At 40.5% G+C, this 18245-nt stretch overlaps 1 protein-coding gene across 1 annotated transcript in view; it reads left to right on the plus strand.

The window, feature by feature from the left end:
• Positions 1-17996, plus strand: part of EAF1 (ELL associated factor 1) — a 21430-nt gene extending 3434 nt beyond the window's left edge. Inside the window, exons 2-6 of the mRNA XM_082044686.1 lie at positions 529-623; positions 3804-3940; positions 6496-6662; positions 13089-13319; positions 15944-17996. Of these exons, the coding sequence (XP_081900812.1) occupies positions 529-623; positions 3804-3940; positions 6496-6662; positions 13089-13319; positions 15944-15990 (677 nt within the window). The 3' untranslated portion in view covers positions 15991-17996. The remainder of the gene's footprint in view (positions 1-528; positions 624-3803; positions 3941-6495; positions 6663-13088; positions 13320-15943) is intronic.
• The last annotated feature ends 249 nt before the right edge of the window (positions 17997-18245 follow it).

Below are 18245 nucleotides of genomic sequence, written 5' to 3' on the forward strand. Positions count from 1 at the left end.
CTCATAAGTGAGATCTAAGGTCTCCTCTGCCCTTGAGGAGGTATTGTGGAGGCAAGACGGCGGTTAAATAGCCAGAAATATAAGTAAGGCTAAATGAGTTGGTGTCACTAAATTAGTCTTTGTCACAGAGAGAGTCCTCAGGTTTGGAACTGACAGGAGCTGCTCATAGCCCTGGGTCTTCAAGTTGATTTTCTTTGGAGATACATGGTACAGTTCTACATTTGCCAGAAAAATTAAGTGTCACTCAAAGCCCGGAGTTTGTATAAGTCTGTGTTTGGTCTTCAAACACAAGGTCTAGAACCTTATTTCCATTTTGAAAAGGAAGTTCAGAATCTGGTACCATCATATGACTGGGACACTGAGCATAGACACATTGTGCTGATGTGTCATTCCACCCCTGCTGTAAACTCTAGCATGTTATTTTAGCATTCCCTATAATCACAGTAAATGTGCAGTGACTTTTTGCAAGGCAGGATGACACTTCTGAAGACTCTTAAGAAATGTAATTGCAATTGTTTTCTTCTTTAGATGATTTTAAGCCAGCATCGATTGATACATCTTGTGAGGGGGACCTCCAAGTGGGTAAAGGAGATGACGTAACAATCACTTTGCCACATATTCCAGTAAGTTTGTTATATCTGTGTCCTTGTTTACTCCCCGACAAATTTCAATGTAGTTGCAGTCTAATGTAAATGTTATTTTCGCTTTCATCTTTGTGAATACAAGTGGGCTCAATACTGAGCAGCCAGACTTGTAGGAAAGGACTGTACAGTTGAATCTTTGTCAGTGGTTATATTTGTAAGATTGTAGTCCGTTCTTTAGTTTTGATTCCTTCCTGCTCTTCCTTGAATAAAAATAAGTTTTTTACTGTTAGCTGAAGCTCTGTACCTGGTTTCCATCCATTTTTGGTGCTATGGATTAATGAAGAAAGGCATGGTAATTTGGGCTTCAGTCAAGTTTTGACATTCAGAAGCCACAGACAGGCCTCTAAGTGTATTCCTCCCATTATTAAAGCATGGACACACAGCATAGAGGGTTCCCTGCCTTTAGCTTTATTAGTGGAAGCAAGGGGGTTGGTCCTAGTGAGTGTCAATGAAGTGGTTTCCCATCCACTTCCTCCTCAAATAAAGATCTACTGTGTGAGGATGACAGTCAAGCAGCAATAAAACAAGTGATCAAAGTGTTTATAGGTGCAGCTGTTTCGTAATTGAAGGTTCGTGGTTTCCTCACCAAAACAAAAGAAAGTGCTTGCATGCTGGAACTGGATTTGTTTATTAGCTGAAGTTAATGCTACGTGTCAAGCCAATAAACCGGAATTCACAGACGCCGATGGGTTTGGTCGTTGCAGGGTGGCACCAGTCAGTTTAAGAGCTGTGTGTCAAATCCTTTTGGTATTGTTTATTCCAGCATGTTGGTGTTTTTAATTGGTAGGTGATGGTCCTGTGATAATTCTCACTGAACGAGGCTTTAGCCTGCTTCCCCCAGCTCCTTTTGTTATAAGGCTTGGGTCACCTTTAGTGCTGCAGGAGGTCACATACTGTTCTTTGTCTATAAAAACAAAGAGCAGGGTAGTGCTATTTGAGAGCAGGTAACAATACAATTAATAGCAGCGGCTTTCATATTGGATTGACTTGAAACAGTGTTGTTTATTCACCTTTTGTGTTAACAGAATCACTCATAATGCCCCCTTCTGAATCTCTGTACTGATGAGTTAAGTTTGATTTTCTTCCCCTGAGTATGAACAGCTTTAAGCTTATAGTATCCTTCAGAGGCTTAAGCAGCTGACTGCCCTGCCACTGTGTGTATGTTATTCCAAGGTAGCGCTGCCTGCGTTCCGGACGGAGAGCCGGGAAGCACAGAGCATACTGGAAAAGACTGAGAAGTTTTGAGATCGTTTTGTCCTGACAAGATTTACTGAATTTCTTGGGTCTGGCTTTGGTTCTCAGTTGCCCAACAACTGGATAGGTTTCAGATTCTAAGCTGTTTTCTGAAATTGCCTTGGTCCCTGAGGATATCTCTGACAATTTTTTCAGTAGAAGTGTTTTGGTGTCCCTTACTTCTTGGATAAATTGTAGTACTATTTCTAGATGGGGATTTAGTGGCTTTAATGTTTGATAAACAGTCTTGGTTTGGGAAGTGAAGAATTTTGGTTCATTAAAAACACTCATGGATGAAAGCAAGTTGATTAAATGTCACCTGTTTCACCTGCCTCCTTCTATCCTGTAATCAGCAGAATCTGTAAGCCAGTGTTATTTAGCCACTGAAATAAACCCTAAATATTAAATTTTAAGTAAAAGGGTGGGACTGTTAATTTGGTTAAATGGGGTTTCAATTCTGCCTAATTTTTGTTAGCCAAAATCAGAGTCTTTGCTGATTTAGGAGGCTTCTGGGTAGCAGAATGGTAGCCAACAAACTTTGAACAATTTTAATTAAATACCTGCGTTATATGTTTTCTGACTTAATTGTCAACAGCAAGCAGGATTTGACTTCCAGCTTGCTTTTCATTCTCTTAAATGTTGCTTTCTTCTTTTAAATGTAGGAATGATAAAAATGTAACATGCCTTTGAAGACTAGACTTTGTTGAAACATCTTTTCTGAATCGTATCTGTATCTCTGACTGCATCTTTGTTGGGAATTCAGATTTTTCACCCTTACGTTCTGAAGCCATTTTAAATTCAAACATAGTCTATTTGTTAGCAATATGGAGAACAGGAGTTTCATTCTGAGTGGTTAAGATATGATTGTTCATTTTTGCTACTCAGAATATGTAGAAGATTGCATTTTTTCCTTCTCTCCTTGATTTTGGTTGCTTTCCTACAGCATGTGCAAAGGTGCACATGAATAAACGTTTATTTTTTAATTGCTTTTGTACAGTAGCTATACATTACAGAGAAGTCTGAGAACATATTTCTGCATATCCCCTTTGAGTAACATGTCCTTTTTTGACATGGCCAGGTGTATGTCCATGCTGCTGTGTGCAGAGAGACCACAGATCCTGCCTCCTGTAACCCCAGCCCCAGGTGTATGAGTCCCCTGCACATGGATTAAGTACAGCTGGGCATAATCTCAGCAGTATCAGCCATCGTGCACCACCACATGTGTTTGTCTTTATTGCTTCTCAGTGTAAGCCATTAGACTTTTATGGCTCTATGCAGCATTGTGTGGACTTGGGGACTTTCTGGAAGGTGTTAAAATAACCAATTTGCTTTTGAGAAGACGGCACTATAATTGCATGGCATTTTCATGGTAATCTGACTTTGAAGAAGGCAGCTGGTTCTTACATAATTTGTGGCAGTTGCTTGCAATCCACTATGAAAATACTGCCTTCTTTTTGATAGATTATATACAAAGCAGTTTATTTATCAATTGACCACATATTTCTTTAGGCAACAGTTCTGCTACATTAATAATTAGAATTTTACTTCTTATTCAAACCCAAGATTTCCAGAGCAGAAATGTCAAGATTTCTGACACTTGTCAGAGCCAGCTATGCAAATTCAGTGATGTTACCATTTTGGGAAGGAGAACTGTAAATAATGGCAACCATGGAGAAGATGTTTTGTCACTGCAGAGACACTTAAAATGATGAAAGGCATAATATTTCTATGAGGAAATGTCTGATCTACTGTGTAAGACTGTGCTTTTTCCCTTTTCTTGAATGAACGTTTTCTATAGGAACTAAACATTAACCACTTAGCCTCTTGGACAGAACAATACATGTATTAATCTATCTTAGTGTTTGTAAACTTTTGGGTAGGGGAATATAACAAAAAACAAAATGTATGCTCTTTATTTCATACCAGGGTTCAACTCCACCAATGACTGTGTTTAAAGGAAATAAAAGGCCGTATCAGAAGGACTGTGTGCTTATTATCAATCATGACACTGGGGAGTATGTGCTGGAAAAACTTAGTAGCAGCATTCAAGTCAAGAAAACAAGGTAAAGCTGGGGAAAGGGCTGTTGGTAGGGTTAATTCTTGCTGAAGTGTCTTCTTCAGACTGTCTTTTGAACCAGAACTCAGTTTTCTTTTATTTTGTAGTGATGTTTAATTAGTAAGCATTATGGGCTTTACATGGCCAATTGTCTTGCCTAAAAATGAAAATAGGAGTGTGAAGCCAAGAGAAAAATACTTGTAAATTCTCTGCTGCTGAAAGGACTTAATTATGGTTTGCAATGCAACACTACTGATGATTTGAAGCTTTGGAAGCTGGCTGAAGGATGGGATGTGTTTCAGGAATCTCTAGTTAGCTGAAAAAAAACATGGAAATATTATGCTGTTAGAAGGATTGTTGGACTTCTGAGGTTTGTTCCCTACAGCTTCCTGTGGGAATGATGCTTTAATAATATAATCTTAAGAAACAAGAAACTTCCATCCGATATTGGGTCAGTGATATATGAAGTGGAACCCAAGCCCAAAGCCTCCAGCTGGCAGGGTGGGGAGAAAACTGTAGAAATAGTGGTTGTGAGGTTTTGCCTGGAAAATTGCTGAGGCCAGAAATCCCCTCTGATTCAATACGCTTATTTCACTGAGCAAATGCTGCAAAGTGTGCAGTTGGAACATTTTTAGTAGTCTTGCTGCTCCGCAAGTACCTGGAGTCTCTGGATGATGTTCTTTCAGCATCAACGGACGACAGGCTTTTGAGATCTTAAGAGAAATTCAAATGTCTTGTGAAGAAGAAACTCTTAAGTAATTTTACAAGTTTTACATTTAAAAAATAATGAAAACCCACTTTATTGCAGTGTAGAACTTTTAGCTGCTGAAACTACTAGAAATGTGGGTTGCAGCTCATCAGCAGTTGGCTGGAGGTTTGCCAGGAACACCTTGAGTTCAAGGTAAATGGACTGTAACGCTTCTCTGAGTCAGTGATGTGAAAACTCATCCGTCGGGCATTCATCTTGTCCAGTGGATATGAGCGTGTCATAGATGAGATTTGAATTCCCAATTGAAGTTCGACTAGACTTTGTGCAGGTGAAGCCTAAGCTTAAGTCAGAGAGGATCAAAGAAGTGCAGGAGAGCTTGGGTTCAGTGAGGTGTTTAGATCCACTGAGTTTTGGCTCTGGTGGTGTGAAAAATGTTTCATCTTTTCTCAGGCAGAGGCAGGGTAGTAAAAAAATGGAGATCCCTGTTTTGAGGAATAGTGCTTAGCAAAGTCCTTGAAGTGTCATTTATTTTCATGCCTACTTTGATCTTTAACGACCAGTTGACACTCTGTGGGAGCAGAGGTTTTAGTGTTAACGTCCTGGGGGAGTACTTGCACTTACGCTATGTAAAATCTTCTGTAGTTCCAAGAGTGTAATTAATACTGGAAACAGTTTTTTGCTTTTACTTGTCATGTGATACAATGAATGTATTCCCAAATCCTCATTTCTGCTCTAAATTACTGTGTAAGCTGTATTAATGTGCTCGCTAATAGCTGCATTTCAGTCATGAATGAAGAGGTGGTTCTGTGCTTAATTTTTGAAGATGCATCTACAATTCAATGAGGCACAGAGAGACTTGAGTTAGTGCTCAGTGTACTAGCTCAGGTACCAGAAATGGTTTAGGTGAAGTCTCAGGAGGTTCCGCATGGGCGAGTTTAACTTGTTTCTCAGTGGGATTAGCTCAAGGGTACAAAGTGTCACTCTGCTGAGCTGGGACCCTCCTAAAACCGAAACTGAGCTTTAATACCCACATAAGCGGCTTCTGTGCTATGCTACATAAAGCCTTACTGCTAAAGGCTTTGATGTGACGCGATAAATACACCATGCACTTTAACCTCATTATGGTGTATCACAGAGGGACCTGAATAAGTATTTTGTTTTGAGGCATTTTTTTTGCCGAGGATATTGACTGTCGTACAATCTGAATCACATCATTAGTTTAGTAAAAGGAAGAAATACCTGAATTGAATTGAACACCTAGGCAAAGCATTATTCTGGAGGCTACTTCCCACTAAGGAAACACCTTGAACTATTTTAAAGGGATAATAGCAAGCAAATGAAAAACACAAATTAAATGCTTGCATGCTGTATTTAGCAGTAGGAATGATTCCTCTAGTCAGGTTGACCTCTAAGAGAGTTCAGTTTGAGATTATTTAATTGCAAGTGAGCAAATAGATTCTTTTGCTGTGACTGTGTTAAGCAGGATTTTTTTATGAGTGTTATGATTTGTTTCATCATGTAGTTATTTTAAATTACTGTGATTGCTTATTCTTTTTTAAAAATACAAATACTAATCTCTAAATTAAAGCCTTTATTGTTCTTCAAGTAGAGAATTTGGCACCACTGAGCCACATCTGGATTTGAAAATACATTTTGTAAGGGTGTTGCAGTGTAGTTTTATATGAATGTTTGCCATGGAGAGCAAGTGTTGCATGCAGAAATTCGCTGTTTATAAAACAAAGTAGGGATCTGTACAAAAGGAATTGACAGGTGATGCATTAGTACAAGCATACTGAAAAGGTGGAACACAGTTGCACAGTACTGCTGAATGTCTCTGGTTGTTATTTTTTCAGAGCAGAGGGCAGCAGTAAGATCCAAGCCCGAATAGAACAACAGTCTGCCCGAGCATCTCAGCCTCCGACACAGTTCAGAGCCCCAACCAAGCCAGCAGCTGGACCTAAAACTTCTCCTTTGAAAGATAATCCCTCGCCTGAGCCACAGCTGGATGACATTAAGAGAGGTAAAGAAGGGTTTGTAGTTTCCCGAGTTTTGGTTGGTTTCGTCTTTTTTCCTTATAACAAAAACTCTTAACTGTGCAGTTTATATAAACGTGTTAAAATGTTCAGGGATTAAAAGATGGTACTCGACAGCTGATTTGTCATCTTTATATTTCATTTTAAGGCATCTTAGTGAATTATTTATTCTCTTCTGCCAGCATAGATATTTCTCTGGCATGAGAGAACTTCCTCTTTGTGGATAATTTTCTCCCTGCCAAACTATTTCTCTGTTCTGAAAAGAAGACAAAATAAACATGAATTCGGAAACCTGCAGCTGAGTGCTAGATGAGTTGAATGGGTGTCTTAGGCAACAGCAGCAACAACAACAGAAGCTGATGGTCCAAGATCTAGTTATGCAATCACGTAGCTTGGACGAAAGTTATTCGTGCACCACATGGAAAGGCTGGGTGGCTCTGTCCCTGGCACAAGACATGGAGTTTGTGCTGTGCCAAGCGGTGCTGGTAGAGGAGGGATGAGGGTGTGAACAGCCCTGCAGCTTCTCCTTTAGCACAGCTGCTCCTCTACAGCTTTGATCACATCTGCCATATAGTTGCTATACTAAGTAAGTGGCTCAGCTCAGTCTCCTGCTCAAGCAACGCCTTGGCTCGGTGTTTTGCTGTGGGCACACGGCATTTTCTTTACCCATGTCCTTCCTTTCATATTGGTGTGGTATCTGGTTTTGCTGTAGATAACACAGTTAGAATGAGGAAGACTTTAAATTTAAAATTTTATTTGGTTCTCTTCTGTTTCTTGTCTGGCAGCAGACAAAATTTTATTTTAAGACTGTTCTTTCTGTCTAGTATTTTTTTTTTCTGGGTCTCTTTTTCTTTCTCTTTTTTCCCCTCTGTCCCATATAGGAATTTTTGTCTGTAGACTTAGCCTATGTTAATTGCCCAGACTATTTTACTTAGCAGGCTATTTTTTCAGTTCATGGTAATCACTAGGTGACATTTTTACTGCTAAGCTATCTGTGTGTTTGCATAGGTCCTGACTGGTCTCACTCTTTCGCAGCAGTAGTGTTTTCAATACCTGGATGCTGGTCAGCAGACAGAATCAACGTCTGAGAGTCTGTTAGCTACAGTTCCCTTAGCTGCATTGCCATTTTTATTTTCTGTGTAATAGGTAAGGAGAAAGATAACAGGTGATATATCAATTTTAAAGTTTAATCAGTTGTGAATTTTAAATGTCTTTTCTTGCAGTGTGTAATAAGTTACTGAACCGTTAGGGCACTCTTTTGTATACGTTCAACAATTTGTAAAGCTGTTCTTATAGTAAAATTATTGTGTTTGTCTGGTGTGACATGTATTCTACAAAGAGCATTTTCTAGTGGTCTAAAATGCATGTCACATTGTTTAGAACTGTCTTGGTAATTTTCCTGCCACCTGATTGTATTTTACTGTAAAGTACTTAGAAATAAATAACCTGACGCGTTTTGTTTCCAACATGAAGCAAAACAACACCTGACTTGTACTAAAAACAGGACTTAGAATTGGTGTTTCATAGAAAGAGTTGTTCAAGGCCCAAAAAGAGAGAGCACAAACACCTGGGCAGGTATTTTTTTTTGCTTACAGTATATGCTCTTTATAACTTTTTTCCAGCATCCATTATTTAGAGCATCAGCATTACTAAACCATTTCTATTGTAAGAACCTCCTTGGGAAAGGTAGAACTAAAATGGCACCATCATACAATGAAAATAATTAATAAAACTTAACTGTAAAAGCTGTGAGATAGTCTTCAGTCCTTTTATCTTCCCTTAATATGTCTTTTTTATGAACAAAGGCTTATAAGTTCTGAAGAGACTCTGTTCTTTCCGTTCAAGCAGTAGCTTTCCTTTTGAGTGAAGTACCTCCTCTGCACAAAAGAAAGATAAATAGAAAGCTGAAATTATGTGGGGTTTTTTTGATGGATGCAGCACAGAACTTACAGTCCCCAGAGGAGGTGGCTGGAAGCATCTCTGGTGCTCTCTTGCTCCCAGTATGCCTTACTTAAGGGTGTGGTAAGACACACGGCCCTAGTAGTGGTTAACAACAGATTGAAGGTAACCTCAGTGCAGGTTTCTGCGTTCCCCCAGTAGCCTCAGCTGCGCATTCCTGTAGCTCCCCTTACAGATGAACTGGGAAACGAACTTTCAGGTAGGTCAGTTCCGTCCCATTACACAGCTGTCCAAAAAACAGTGCCCAAGGACAGGGTCAGAGCGTGTGGGAGTCGAACCAGTCCTTTCCATCATGCAGAGAGGCCTTTGGGAGGCCATGTCTAGGGTCCTACACCAGAGGGATCTTTTTCCCTGCAAGCTTTTATATTGTCTTCCTGCCTGAAGGGAGCAAAGGAAAGGATAAGAGCTTGTTCTTTTGAATACTTGGCAACACCTGATAACATTTCATTAAGCGGTGAACATTTGTACACATGTACCACAATACAGTCACTTATGTGCATGAAATAATCAGCATTTATCTGATATATTTGACCACAACAGAAATGTTTTCAATAACATTGACATAATTACAACATGCTGTACTTGGAAAAAGGGAAAGGGAAAGGGAGAGGAAAGGAAAGGGAGAGGAAAGGAAAGGAAAGGAAAGGAAAGGAAAGGAAAGGGAACTCTCAAAAAACACAGAAAGATCTTGTTTTCCTAAAATGCAGCTGTAGTCTCTGAGGATTATGCCATAGCACTGTGTTTGTCACTCAAGAACACCTCAGTCAGATTTGTTGCCCTTCAGTGTTAGATACTGCCTCTTCTAGCTGCCATCTCTGCATATTCAAAGCACCAGTATCAAGCTGGTTTCTCGCCACCTTGCATACCATTATTAACAATAAGCATTCTGTTACGGGCCTACAACCTTATCCTCCCTAGGGCTGAATTACTCTATTTCCAAAAGTCATTGCCATTCTTGCAGTCCAAGGTCAGGGCTTTAGTTAAAAATTCTGCATAGCCTATTGGAATTGAGAGAAGTAGTAAGAGCACTTAGACGTGATTATGGAAAGAAATTAGGGCATTTGATAGTGTAAATATGTACAGAAGACAGCCCTGTTGAGAAAAAATGTTCTGTTTATATAGTGTTTTCTGACCTTGAATTTTTTTTTTACTCTAAAAACTGCCTTGCCTGCCAGTGTAAAACAGTAAGCTGTTTTGTTTATTGGAAGAAAGCCTGCAGTTGTAACCTGAATGTGCGAAAGTTAAGGTTCCCCTAGCAACATCAGCCTTTTCAGATGATGAAGACTCAAATGGGAAGCTTTCTTAAAAGTAACTGCTGTGCATCCTGATTCTTGTCATCTTTTAAACCTTAAAGATGCATCAACATGAGGCGTTTGATCTTACGGCACAGAAAGATCTAGGAAAGGTCTGACTCTTGTTGTTCAGCTTAGCAAATATGTACATGTATACACACAATTATTTTACTTGGAGTCACTGCAAGGAAACATTTAGCCAAGGCTTCATTACCTGTAACTGCACAGAGCATAACAGGCAAATAAGAAAATGCAAAATTGGGCAATTTTAAAGCAGATGTGTTTTTTTCTACAGGGCTTTGATGTCATCATTGGCTTAGCCACTGTCTTTGTCAGGGTGACACAAGAGGCTTTCAGACAGACTTCCTTAGTGGTCCTGCTGGAGTTCCACCTGCCAGACTTTCAGCGATGCAGCAGCCACCATAACATTAGTAAAAACAATTTCTTTTTCTCTCATCTGCACAGATGAGATGTTTAGAATTCTGGGCTCAAGGAATTAAGAGACAAAGGAGACCTGAGGGGAAGCTGACAGCCTGTGAGGCAGAAGTTGGCTAGACAGTGGGCTCAGACCAAGTTTCCCCCAGTGAGCACTGTCACTGATGACACCCTTAACTTCCCAGTCCTGGATGCTTGTGCTGTTGGCACTGTTTTGCTTTTCCTGCCTGTATTCAGCATAGTGGGCCTTACCAGTTCTTCCAAGGCGTTCTCCCTTTCCCTCCTCATAACCAAACCTCTTGAATGGGCTCTTAGTTTTCTGCTTCCCCAGCAGAAAACCCTCACTTTTCAATCTGACACTGATCTCTAATTCTGTTTCACATTGGCCAGGCTAATCTTCCTTTCCCATTCATCAGACTGCATCACTTCCTTCCTCCTTTCAGTTATCTCCTCACCTATTGTGTCAAGTTCAAACTTACTTAGATTTTTTTTTCCTAGTTCTCTGGAGTGCATTTCTTGTTGCATCTTTTCCCTTTTACCACTAACACTTTTTGGATTGTTTCACCTTCTTCACACTATTTTATATGCTGCTTTCCAGGCTGCTGTGTTCTCCTCAGACTGTGTGTCAACACTTCTCCATTTTAGTCATAGACTGTCTAGCTCTGTAAGCATACATGCGTATTTCTCGGATACTTGTCCTTTGTTAGACTTATTTAATCTTTTTGCAATATGGAGTGTGGTCAGTAGGTGATTGTGCTTGCTACAATCCAGGATATTCTAACAATGCGTTAATATCATCAGGCTAACTTACAACTAATAATGCCATCACTAGAAGTGTGTGGAAATTTTACATCATTAAACTAGGGAAAAAAAAATCTGGGCATTTTAAAGGGAAAAAGCAAGGGAGAAAGACATTACAGTACAAAGTAATATCTTCTATTGGCCTAACCACGTATTCTTCCTCGCTATTCCGATAGTCTCTTATGCTATGTCTTCAAGATGAAGGAGTTAAGTTTTACCTGGCATACTAATTAAGTATAGAGAACACAGGCGGTCTAGTCAGGGATCTAGATTTAGGAATAAAGTTGGAGGAACAACTTCACTATCCTTAAATACCCAGCCTGGAGTTAGTCGCGTGGTTGTTCCTTTTCAATACGCCTTCCTTGCCTCTGATTCAATATAACTGTAACATGTGAAATTGAGCTCTGAACTTTGGAATTGAAACCTAGCAGGTTTAAAACCGGCAAAAGAAAACTTAATTTCTCAAAGCAATACATGCTGAGTTAGAGGAACTCTCTCTAGAAAATATGGAGGCTGAAAACTTAGCTGCTACTCTGTAGTGTTAAGCAGCCCAAGGAAAACGAGTCTTATTAAAAAAAGCAAGAGTTCCAGTAGCTTAGACTTACTCGTGTGGGGGCTGAAGATAAGAAAGGTTAAAATTGTGACATTTTTACATAAAGGAGAGACTCACTTTACATGATTTGGCTATGCCATACACAAGAAGGATGTCCCTAGCTGAGGAGCAGGGGTTCACCTCCCTCTGACACACATCTGACCTAAGGTGAATTAGTCCTGCCATCAGTTCTCCATTAGTCAGGTAGAGATGATAATCTCTCATCTCTCCTTTCATTCTTGTCCCTTTAGCCTGTGACTTCTCCAGGGCAAGTACCGAGTTTGGACCTGGTGGGTGTAGAACTGCTGGCACAACAAAAGCCAAAATTTTGAGGGTTTTGCATCCTATGCTTGGTGTGAGAATATTGTTCTCTCAAGGAAACCTGCCTAGGTGAACTGAGTCATTAGATACTCAGCTTCGTGGGTGGATACAAAAGAATTGTCCTCTAATAGTGTTTAGGCCACTTATAATTATGACAAATTTAACAATATGGTATGAATTGGGATCACTTACCTTAATAGCTGTTTAGTAACCAGTCATTCAGCCAACACGAGCTGCTGCTGATGCAGCTGTCATGATATTCTGGTGTTTCTTTGCACTGGAAACCCTGAAGTGGGGTGTGTCTGACTTGAATGACTTCCCAGTTTCTGAACAGTCTCTGTATTTTCCTGGCTACTTGTAAGCTCTGTAGCAGGTTAAGGCATTATTACCGCTCTCCCACATGTGAATATTCCAATCTGTTCTCATCTGCCCCACTGTAAAGTTATCTTGATGTCATCCATCTTCTGAAGTTTGTTTAAAATTAATTGTGTGACTTGGAGCTGGAGCGATTTCATACATTATCTGAAGTCAAGGTAGTTTCTGTTGTAAGCATGTGCCAAGCCCCCCCTTTTTGTGTTTTCCAAAAGCCTAAGTGTCACTGCCATCTAAAAATTTAGGTTTCTTCATGTTAAGTTGCTTTTAAAAAATGGGCTGGCTGTTGGCCTGTAAAACTCAATCAGGAAATGTGCTTACTTTGTATGTAGAGCATATAGCCTGTCAAAAACAATGAAGCAGGAAGTGCTTTCAGGAGTGTAAAGTATATAAATAATAATAGTGCAAGTGAAGGTTTTATGATACTAACCTATGCTGTTGCTTCTTTAAATTTATCTATGACAACTGAGTAAAAAAGTTTTCAGAATTTTTTGTTTTTTCTTCCTGTCTTTCTCTTTCATGTGAGATATTTTGATATGATAAATTATACTTGACGAAACTGTTGCATTTTCACATTCTTTTCCAAAATTCCATGGGGCCCTGTTTATGGTTTCAACCAGACAAATGTCCTTTTATTTCAGAGCTGAGAGCGGAGGTTGAAATTATTGAGCAGATGAGCAGCAGCAGTGGAAGCAGCTCATCCGATTCAGAAAGCTCATCTGGGAGTGAAGATGAAAGCTCCAGCAGTGAGGGAGAAGAGCCAGCACATGTTTCTCCTTCCCAGCCACCACACCAGCAGTATAACAACAGGAACGCTGTCCCTAATGGCACCAGCAGGCCACAAGGAAGCAACCAGCTCATGAACACACTCCGTAAGTAAAGGCCTGTGTATTACGATCATAAATAGTTTGGGCTGGAAGGGACCTTCAAAGGCCATCTGGTCCAACCCCCCTGCCATGAGCAGGAACATCTTCAACTAGATCAGGTTGCTCAGAGCCCCATCCAGCCTGGCCTTGAATGTCTCCAGGGATGGGGCATCTACCACCTCCCTGGGTAACCTGGGCCAGTGTTTCACCACCCTCATTGTAAAAAATCTCTTCCTCATGTCTAGCCTGAATCTCCCCTCTTTTAGTTTAAAACCATTACCCCTTGTCCTGTCACAACAGGTCCTGCTAAAAAGTCTGTCCTCATCTTTCTTACAGGCCCCTTTTAAGTACTGAAAGGCCGCAATAAGGTCTCCCTGGAGCCTTCTCTTCTCCAGGCTGAACAACCCCAACTCTCTCAGCCTGTCCTCACAGCAGAGCTGTTCCAGCCCTCTGATCATCTTTGTGGCCTCCCGTGGCCCCTCTGCAACAGGTCCATGTCTTTCCTGTACTGAGGGCTCCAGAGGTGGACACAGGACTCCAGGTGGGGTCTCACCAGAGACCCCTGTATTGATAGCAGGGGTTGCCCTGACCCAGGTGCAGGACCTCGCACTTGGCCTTGCTGGGGGAAGCTGCTTGAGACCACTCATTCCTTAGCATGTTACGCTAACTCCATGAAGTGCAGGGAGTTGCACTGGCTGAAATATGTGGACAGGTTTTTTGAACAGAAGGCCTGTCTGAAGGTGTGGGGTTGATTTAGTTTGGTCTAGAGCCTGTGGGCATGAGTGCAATGGCCCCCACTGACCATGCTGGGCTTTGATTCAAGCCTCCAAGTGGAATGAGTGGGTAGCAAAGCATCAGTGCAGGATGTTCTGATGCATCAGAGAATGGGAATTATTTTAATGTGAGAACACAGATCAGACATAAATAGTGAGGTTGACATGTTTGTCAGTTAAAGGTCTGTGAAGAATTGTGAGTGACACAAGGCTGTCCCCTGATCATAAATGCACAGTCCCTGTGGCTTTCGTTATTAGCTGTATTACATTGACAGAGTATTTGTACTGTGGTGGTCTTGGCTGCATTTTCACAAATATCACATTTTGAAGGGAAATGTAAAGTGCCATGTATTTGGTTAAAATATTACAGCTATGGCCTTTACAAGCGTTGAATCAACACAAACTCACTCCACCATTTAAAAAGTGTAAAAAAACAAAACAAACCAAAACATTTTTAAAGCATAATTTGTCCCATGGGACTCTCTGAGGAGATGGTGCACATCTGTGTTGCTCTTTCTTTATGCTAGATCAAGTATATTCTAACTCACTGCTGTTAAAGTTTTGCATTTACAAGAAACTAGAACTTAGTTATATTTTTTTCTTAATTCCTCCTGAAGCATGTTTGTGTACATCTCTTTGTACCCACACATAGAGAATTGGTGGAGTTTAAATACAGATAAGTGCAGGGTTTCCACCTTCCAGAAGAGAAGCGTATTATAGAGACCGTACTGAAAGGCCAACAGGAAAACTGGAAAGGCCTGTCAGTCTTCCTGTCAGTAATGAATGCCTAAGTGAAATCCAGAGTTCAACAGTCAGTAGCACTCTTTCCATTTCCCTGTTTCTGGTTTTGAGCTGCCTCTTCCCTGCATCTCCTGGGCCATGACAACAATACTGAGTAAGTCATTTAATGTCAAGAAGCCTCTGACAGGAGAATTTGGGAACAGGTAGGGTAGTTCCTTTTTTTTCCGGCAATGATTATTGCCTTTGGATTTAGAAGTCTTTTGGCAAGGATTAATATGTCCTTGAGCATTCAAGTCACTGGTGACCATCTATATGGGGAGAATCACCCCTAAGCCAAGTTCTTGTTACATAAAAGGGTAGAAGAGATAAAGAAATCCAGGACATGGCTGTTGCATAGCTGCTCTGACAGGGACCGGTGTTTGGGGCAGGGCCATGGGAGAATGCTGGATGAGCTATATTGGGTTACCAGAACACAAGAGTGATTCCCATCCCCTTTTATCCCCTCCATCTCACCAGATCACAAGTGCTCTGCAAAACATGGTCTGAGACTGCAGGTTTGATTCCTGTCCTGGCTGATGTCTCATGGCACTTGGGAGTGGGTCCTTCACTGTCACAGTGTGTGTCAGCCTAGTTCAGCCGATAGCCTCGAGTTGCGATGGCTTTAACATGCGTCTTGGTTTATTGACACGTGGAGGCCTTGCCTTGTCTACCCAAATGGACTTAAAAAAATCTATTTTAAAAGGGTTGAGAAAGCCAGGGAATTGCCTGATGCCTTGTCCCAGAGCCACATACAGGAGCTTGGCTGGGTGGAGGCTGTGAAATGCTGGCGTGGGGAGCACTCTTCTCCCACTGGGGAGCAGTTTTGGTGGCTTTGAAGCCCAGGACACTCAGTTTGTTTTGGATCTGAGCGTGTATTAGCCCCATGCAGCTCTTAATGCTCTCGGGCACGGGGAGCAATTCCATTAAATGCCAGATTAGGTTTGCATTCATTTCTTGTGCTATTCTTATTTAAATCTTCCTGTGTAAATGGGACTGTTCTTTGCTTTGATTGCCATGAAATGTGAATTAACACCTACCCACTTGTTGTGTTTTGTTGTTTTTTTTTGTTTTCCATAGGGAATGACTTGCAGTTGAGTGAGTCTGGGAGCGACAGTGATGACTAGAGGCTGAGCTTTTGCTGTTTCTGCCACATATACATGAAGAACTAATCTACCTTGAAGTGATCCCATTGCTTATGAAGAGGAGCTGGCACAGATATAGTTCCATGTGTGGAGTTTTAATAGGAGAAGTACATAGCCCTACAAAATAGCAGATGTTGAGGGCTGTTTTACTTTGTGAATTAAGTGTATATTTTGTGTATATTCTTATACTTTTAAAGCTTTAAATAGCTATGTACAGTGGGTAAGCCAATATATGTTCCTATGTTCCTGTCCATCATCTGTAAGTTTAATGTGTTACTTCATGATGTCATGTAAAAATTCTTGTTTGTAGAAGATATCCAGGCCATCGTGACTTTGGGGGGGAATTTTGTATATAGGGTGAGCATGAGCCAACAATGAGTTTAAAAAAACATGCAGGAGCTACTGTGTGCACTGAAGTGGGACTGTCATAAATCAAGTTTCAATGCTAAGTTGATTTCTTTGATTTGGGACTTTTCTGATGTCTTTTTATCGCTATTTATGGTTGATTTAATTGACTTTTAAAGAGTTGGAAAAGAGAAGTCATAAAACCATGTTCGTTGCAAACCTTGCTGCACCAGTGCCTTATAAGCAGGTTTTTTAAAGAGATCTTAAATTCCTGCCACCTTTCTTATAGGAAGCAATACTGAAACCTCTTCAGATTGCTTTTGCAAATGGGAGCTGTGTTTCACGTACAGCCAGCTCTACTCTGAGGGTAGTTACGCTAGCAAGATAAAGGATAGACGTCAATGCCTGAACATATCCAAATAACAACCAGAACAGCATTTCCTTGTGCAACTGAAGTGTCTCATTTAACTCAGACATTCAGGCCTAGTCTTTAGAAATATTTAGGAGCCCGATTACTAGTGAAATTGCAACGTCACAAATACAAGATATTGGATTTACTGAAATTGTAAGGCCAGAGCCCTGTTTGCTGTTTCCTAGAGAATGCAGAAAAAATAGATGACTAAACGATTGTGAAACAGCAGAAGTCTCTCTCCGACCACAGTTGTCCAGGTAGACTTGAGTTCATACTGTTTCTTGGACAGGATCTCTGTGCTTGGCAGGTTTATGCAGAACATGAAATATTTGCCTAGGGTGAAATTCACCCCTGTTTAAGGGGGTTTAAAGGGTGCTTAGTTGGATTATCATTAACTTTTTTGCTCACATGGAAAATGAGCGCCACAGGCAGCCTCTTATAGATTGGACACCAGGCTGACTTTTTAAAATAAAAATTTAAATAAAATTTAACTGGCATAGGACAAGTGACACTGTAGTTGTGTAATCCAGGGAAATGGGAAGCTGAAGTGGATGCCTCTTCATTCTGAAGTGTCTGCTTTGCACTGCTTTCATCTGTCACCCAGTTTGTGTTTTAACTCTTGTTTGTTGACTAAGCTCTTTTGGGTTTTTTTAAGGTGTTGAAGAGCAAGGGGACATTTGAAGGGAGATTTTGTTAAATGGTTTATTTTTTTGCATTAGATACATATTTAGGCATATTTTTGCATTATTGTACATACATTTAAAATACTTGTTTTTTTTAAAGCATTTTATGATGGGGTACATATTTTAACATACAATTATGAAATATACTTGATGTAAAGCCACAATTGCTCTCCTTTTTTCTTCGTTTTTTTCCCTGTTCCTTCTCCAACAGTAAAAGTGCTCTGTTCTAACAAGCTTGTACCAATTTGGGATTTTACATTTTGCTGCAGGAGATTTGCATGGTAGTTGGCAGTCTAATTAATGCTAATACTGGTTCTGACTTTCCCCCAGCTTAAGATTTCAATAAGCAGAGAAACATTTCTCTGATGCCATTTCCCCGCTACTGGAGCTTATTCCTGAGTTCTGTTGACATTATTTGTGCTCAAATGTAAAAGCTGCAGTGCAGCATTTTTGTTGCTTATCATTCACTGGCTGCTCACGCGTTCTGAAATCCAGGACATGTCATAGGAAGTTTACTGATGATGTGTAAATAAAATATATGAAACGAGGATGAGACAACACCAGGCTACATTGATTTGAATCGCCAATTTAATTATGGTTTAGATCAACAAGTGGGAAGGCTTCATTCAGATAATCAAATTTTGCCTTGTTTTGTGTTTGTACTCCAGGTCACCTTTCCCTGCAATCCCATCCTAAAAGGTTTCTTCCCCTCTCTGGTGGTAACGAAACATGTCTTTTCACACAATTCCATACAGCTTTTAAAACATGTTTGACTATCCTTTGTGCCCTCCCGGAGA

Source organism: Streptopelia decaocto (assembly GCF_964273445.1).
Source record: "Streptopelia decaocto genome assembly, chromosome: 2".
Classification (NCBI taxonomy): domain Eukaryota; kingdom Metazoa; phylum Chordata; class Aves; order Columbiformes; family Columbidae; genus Streptopelia; species Streptopelia decaocto.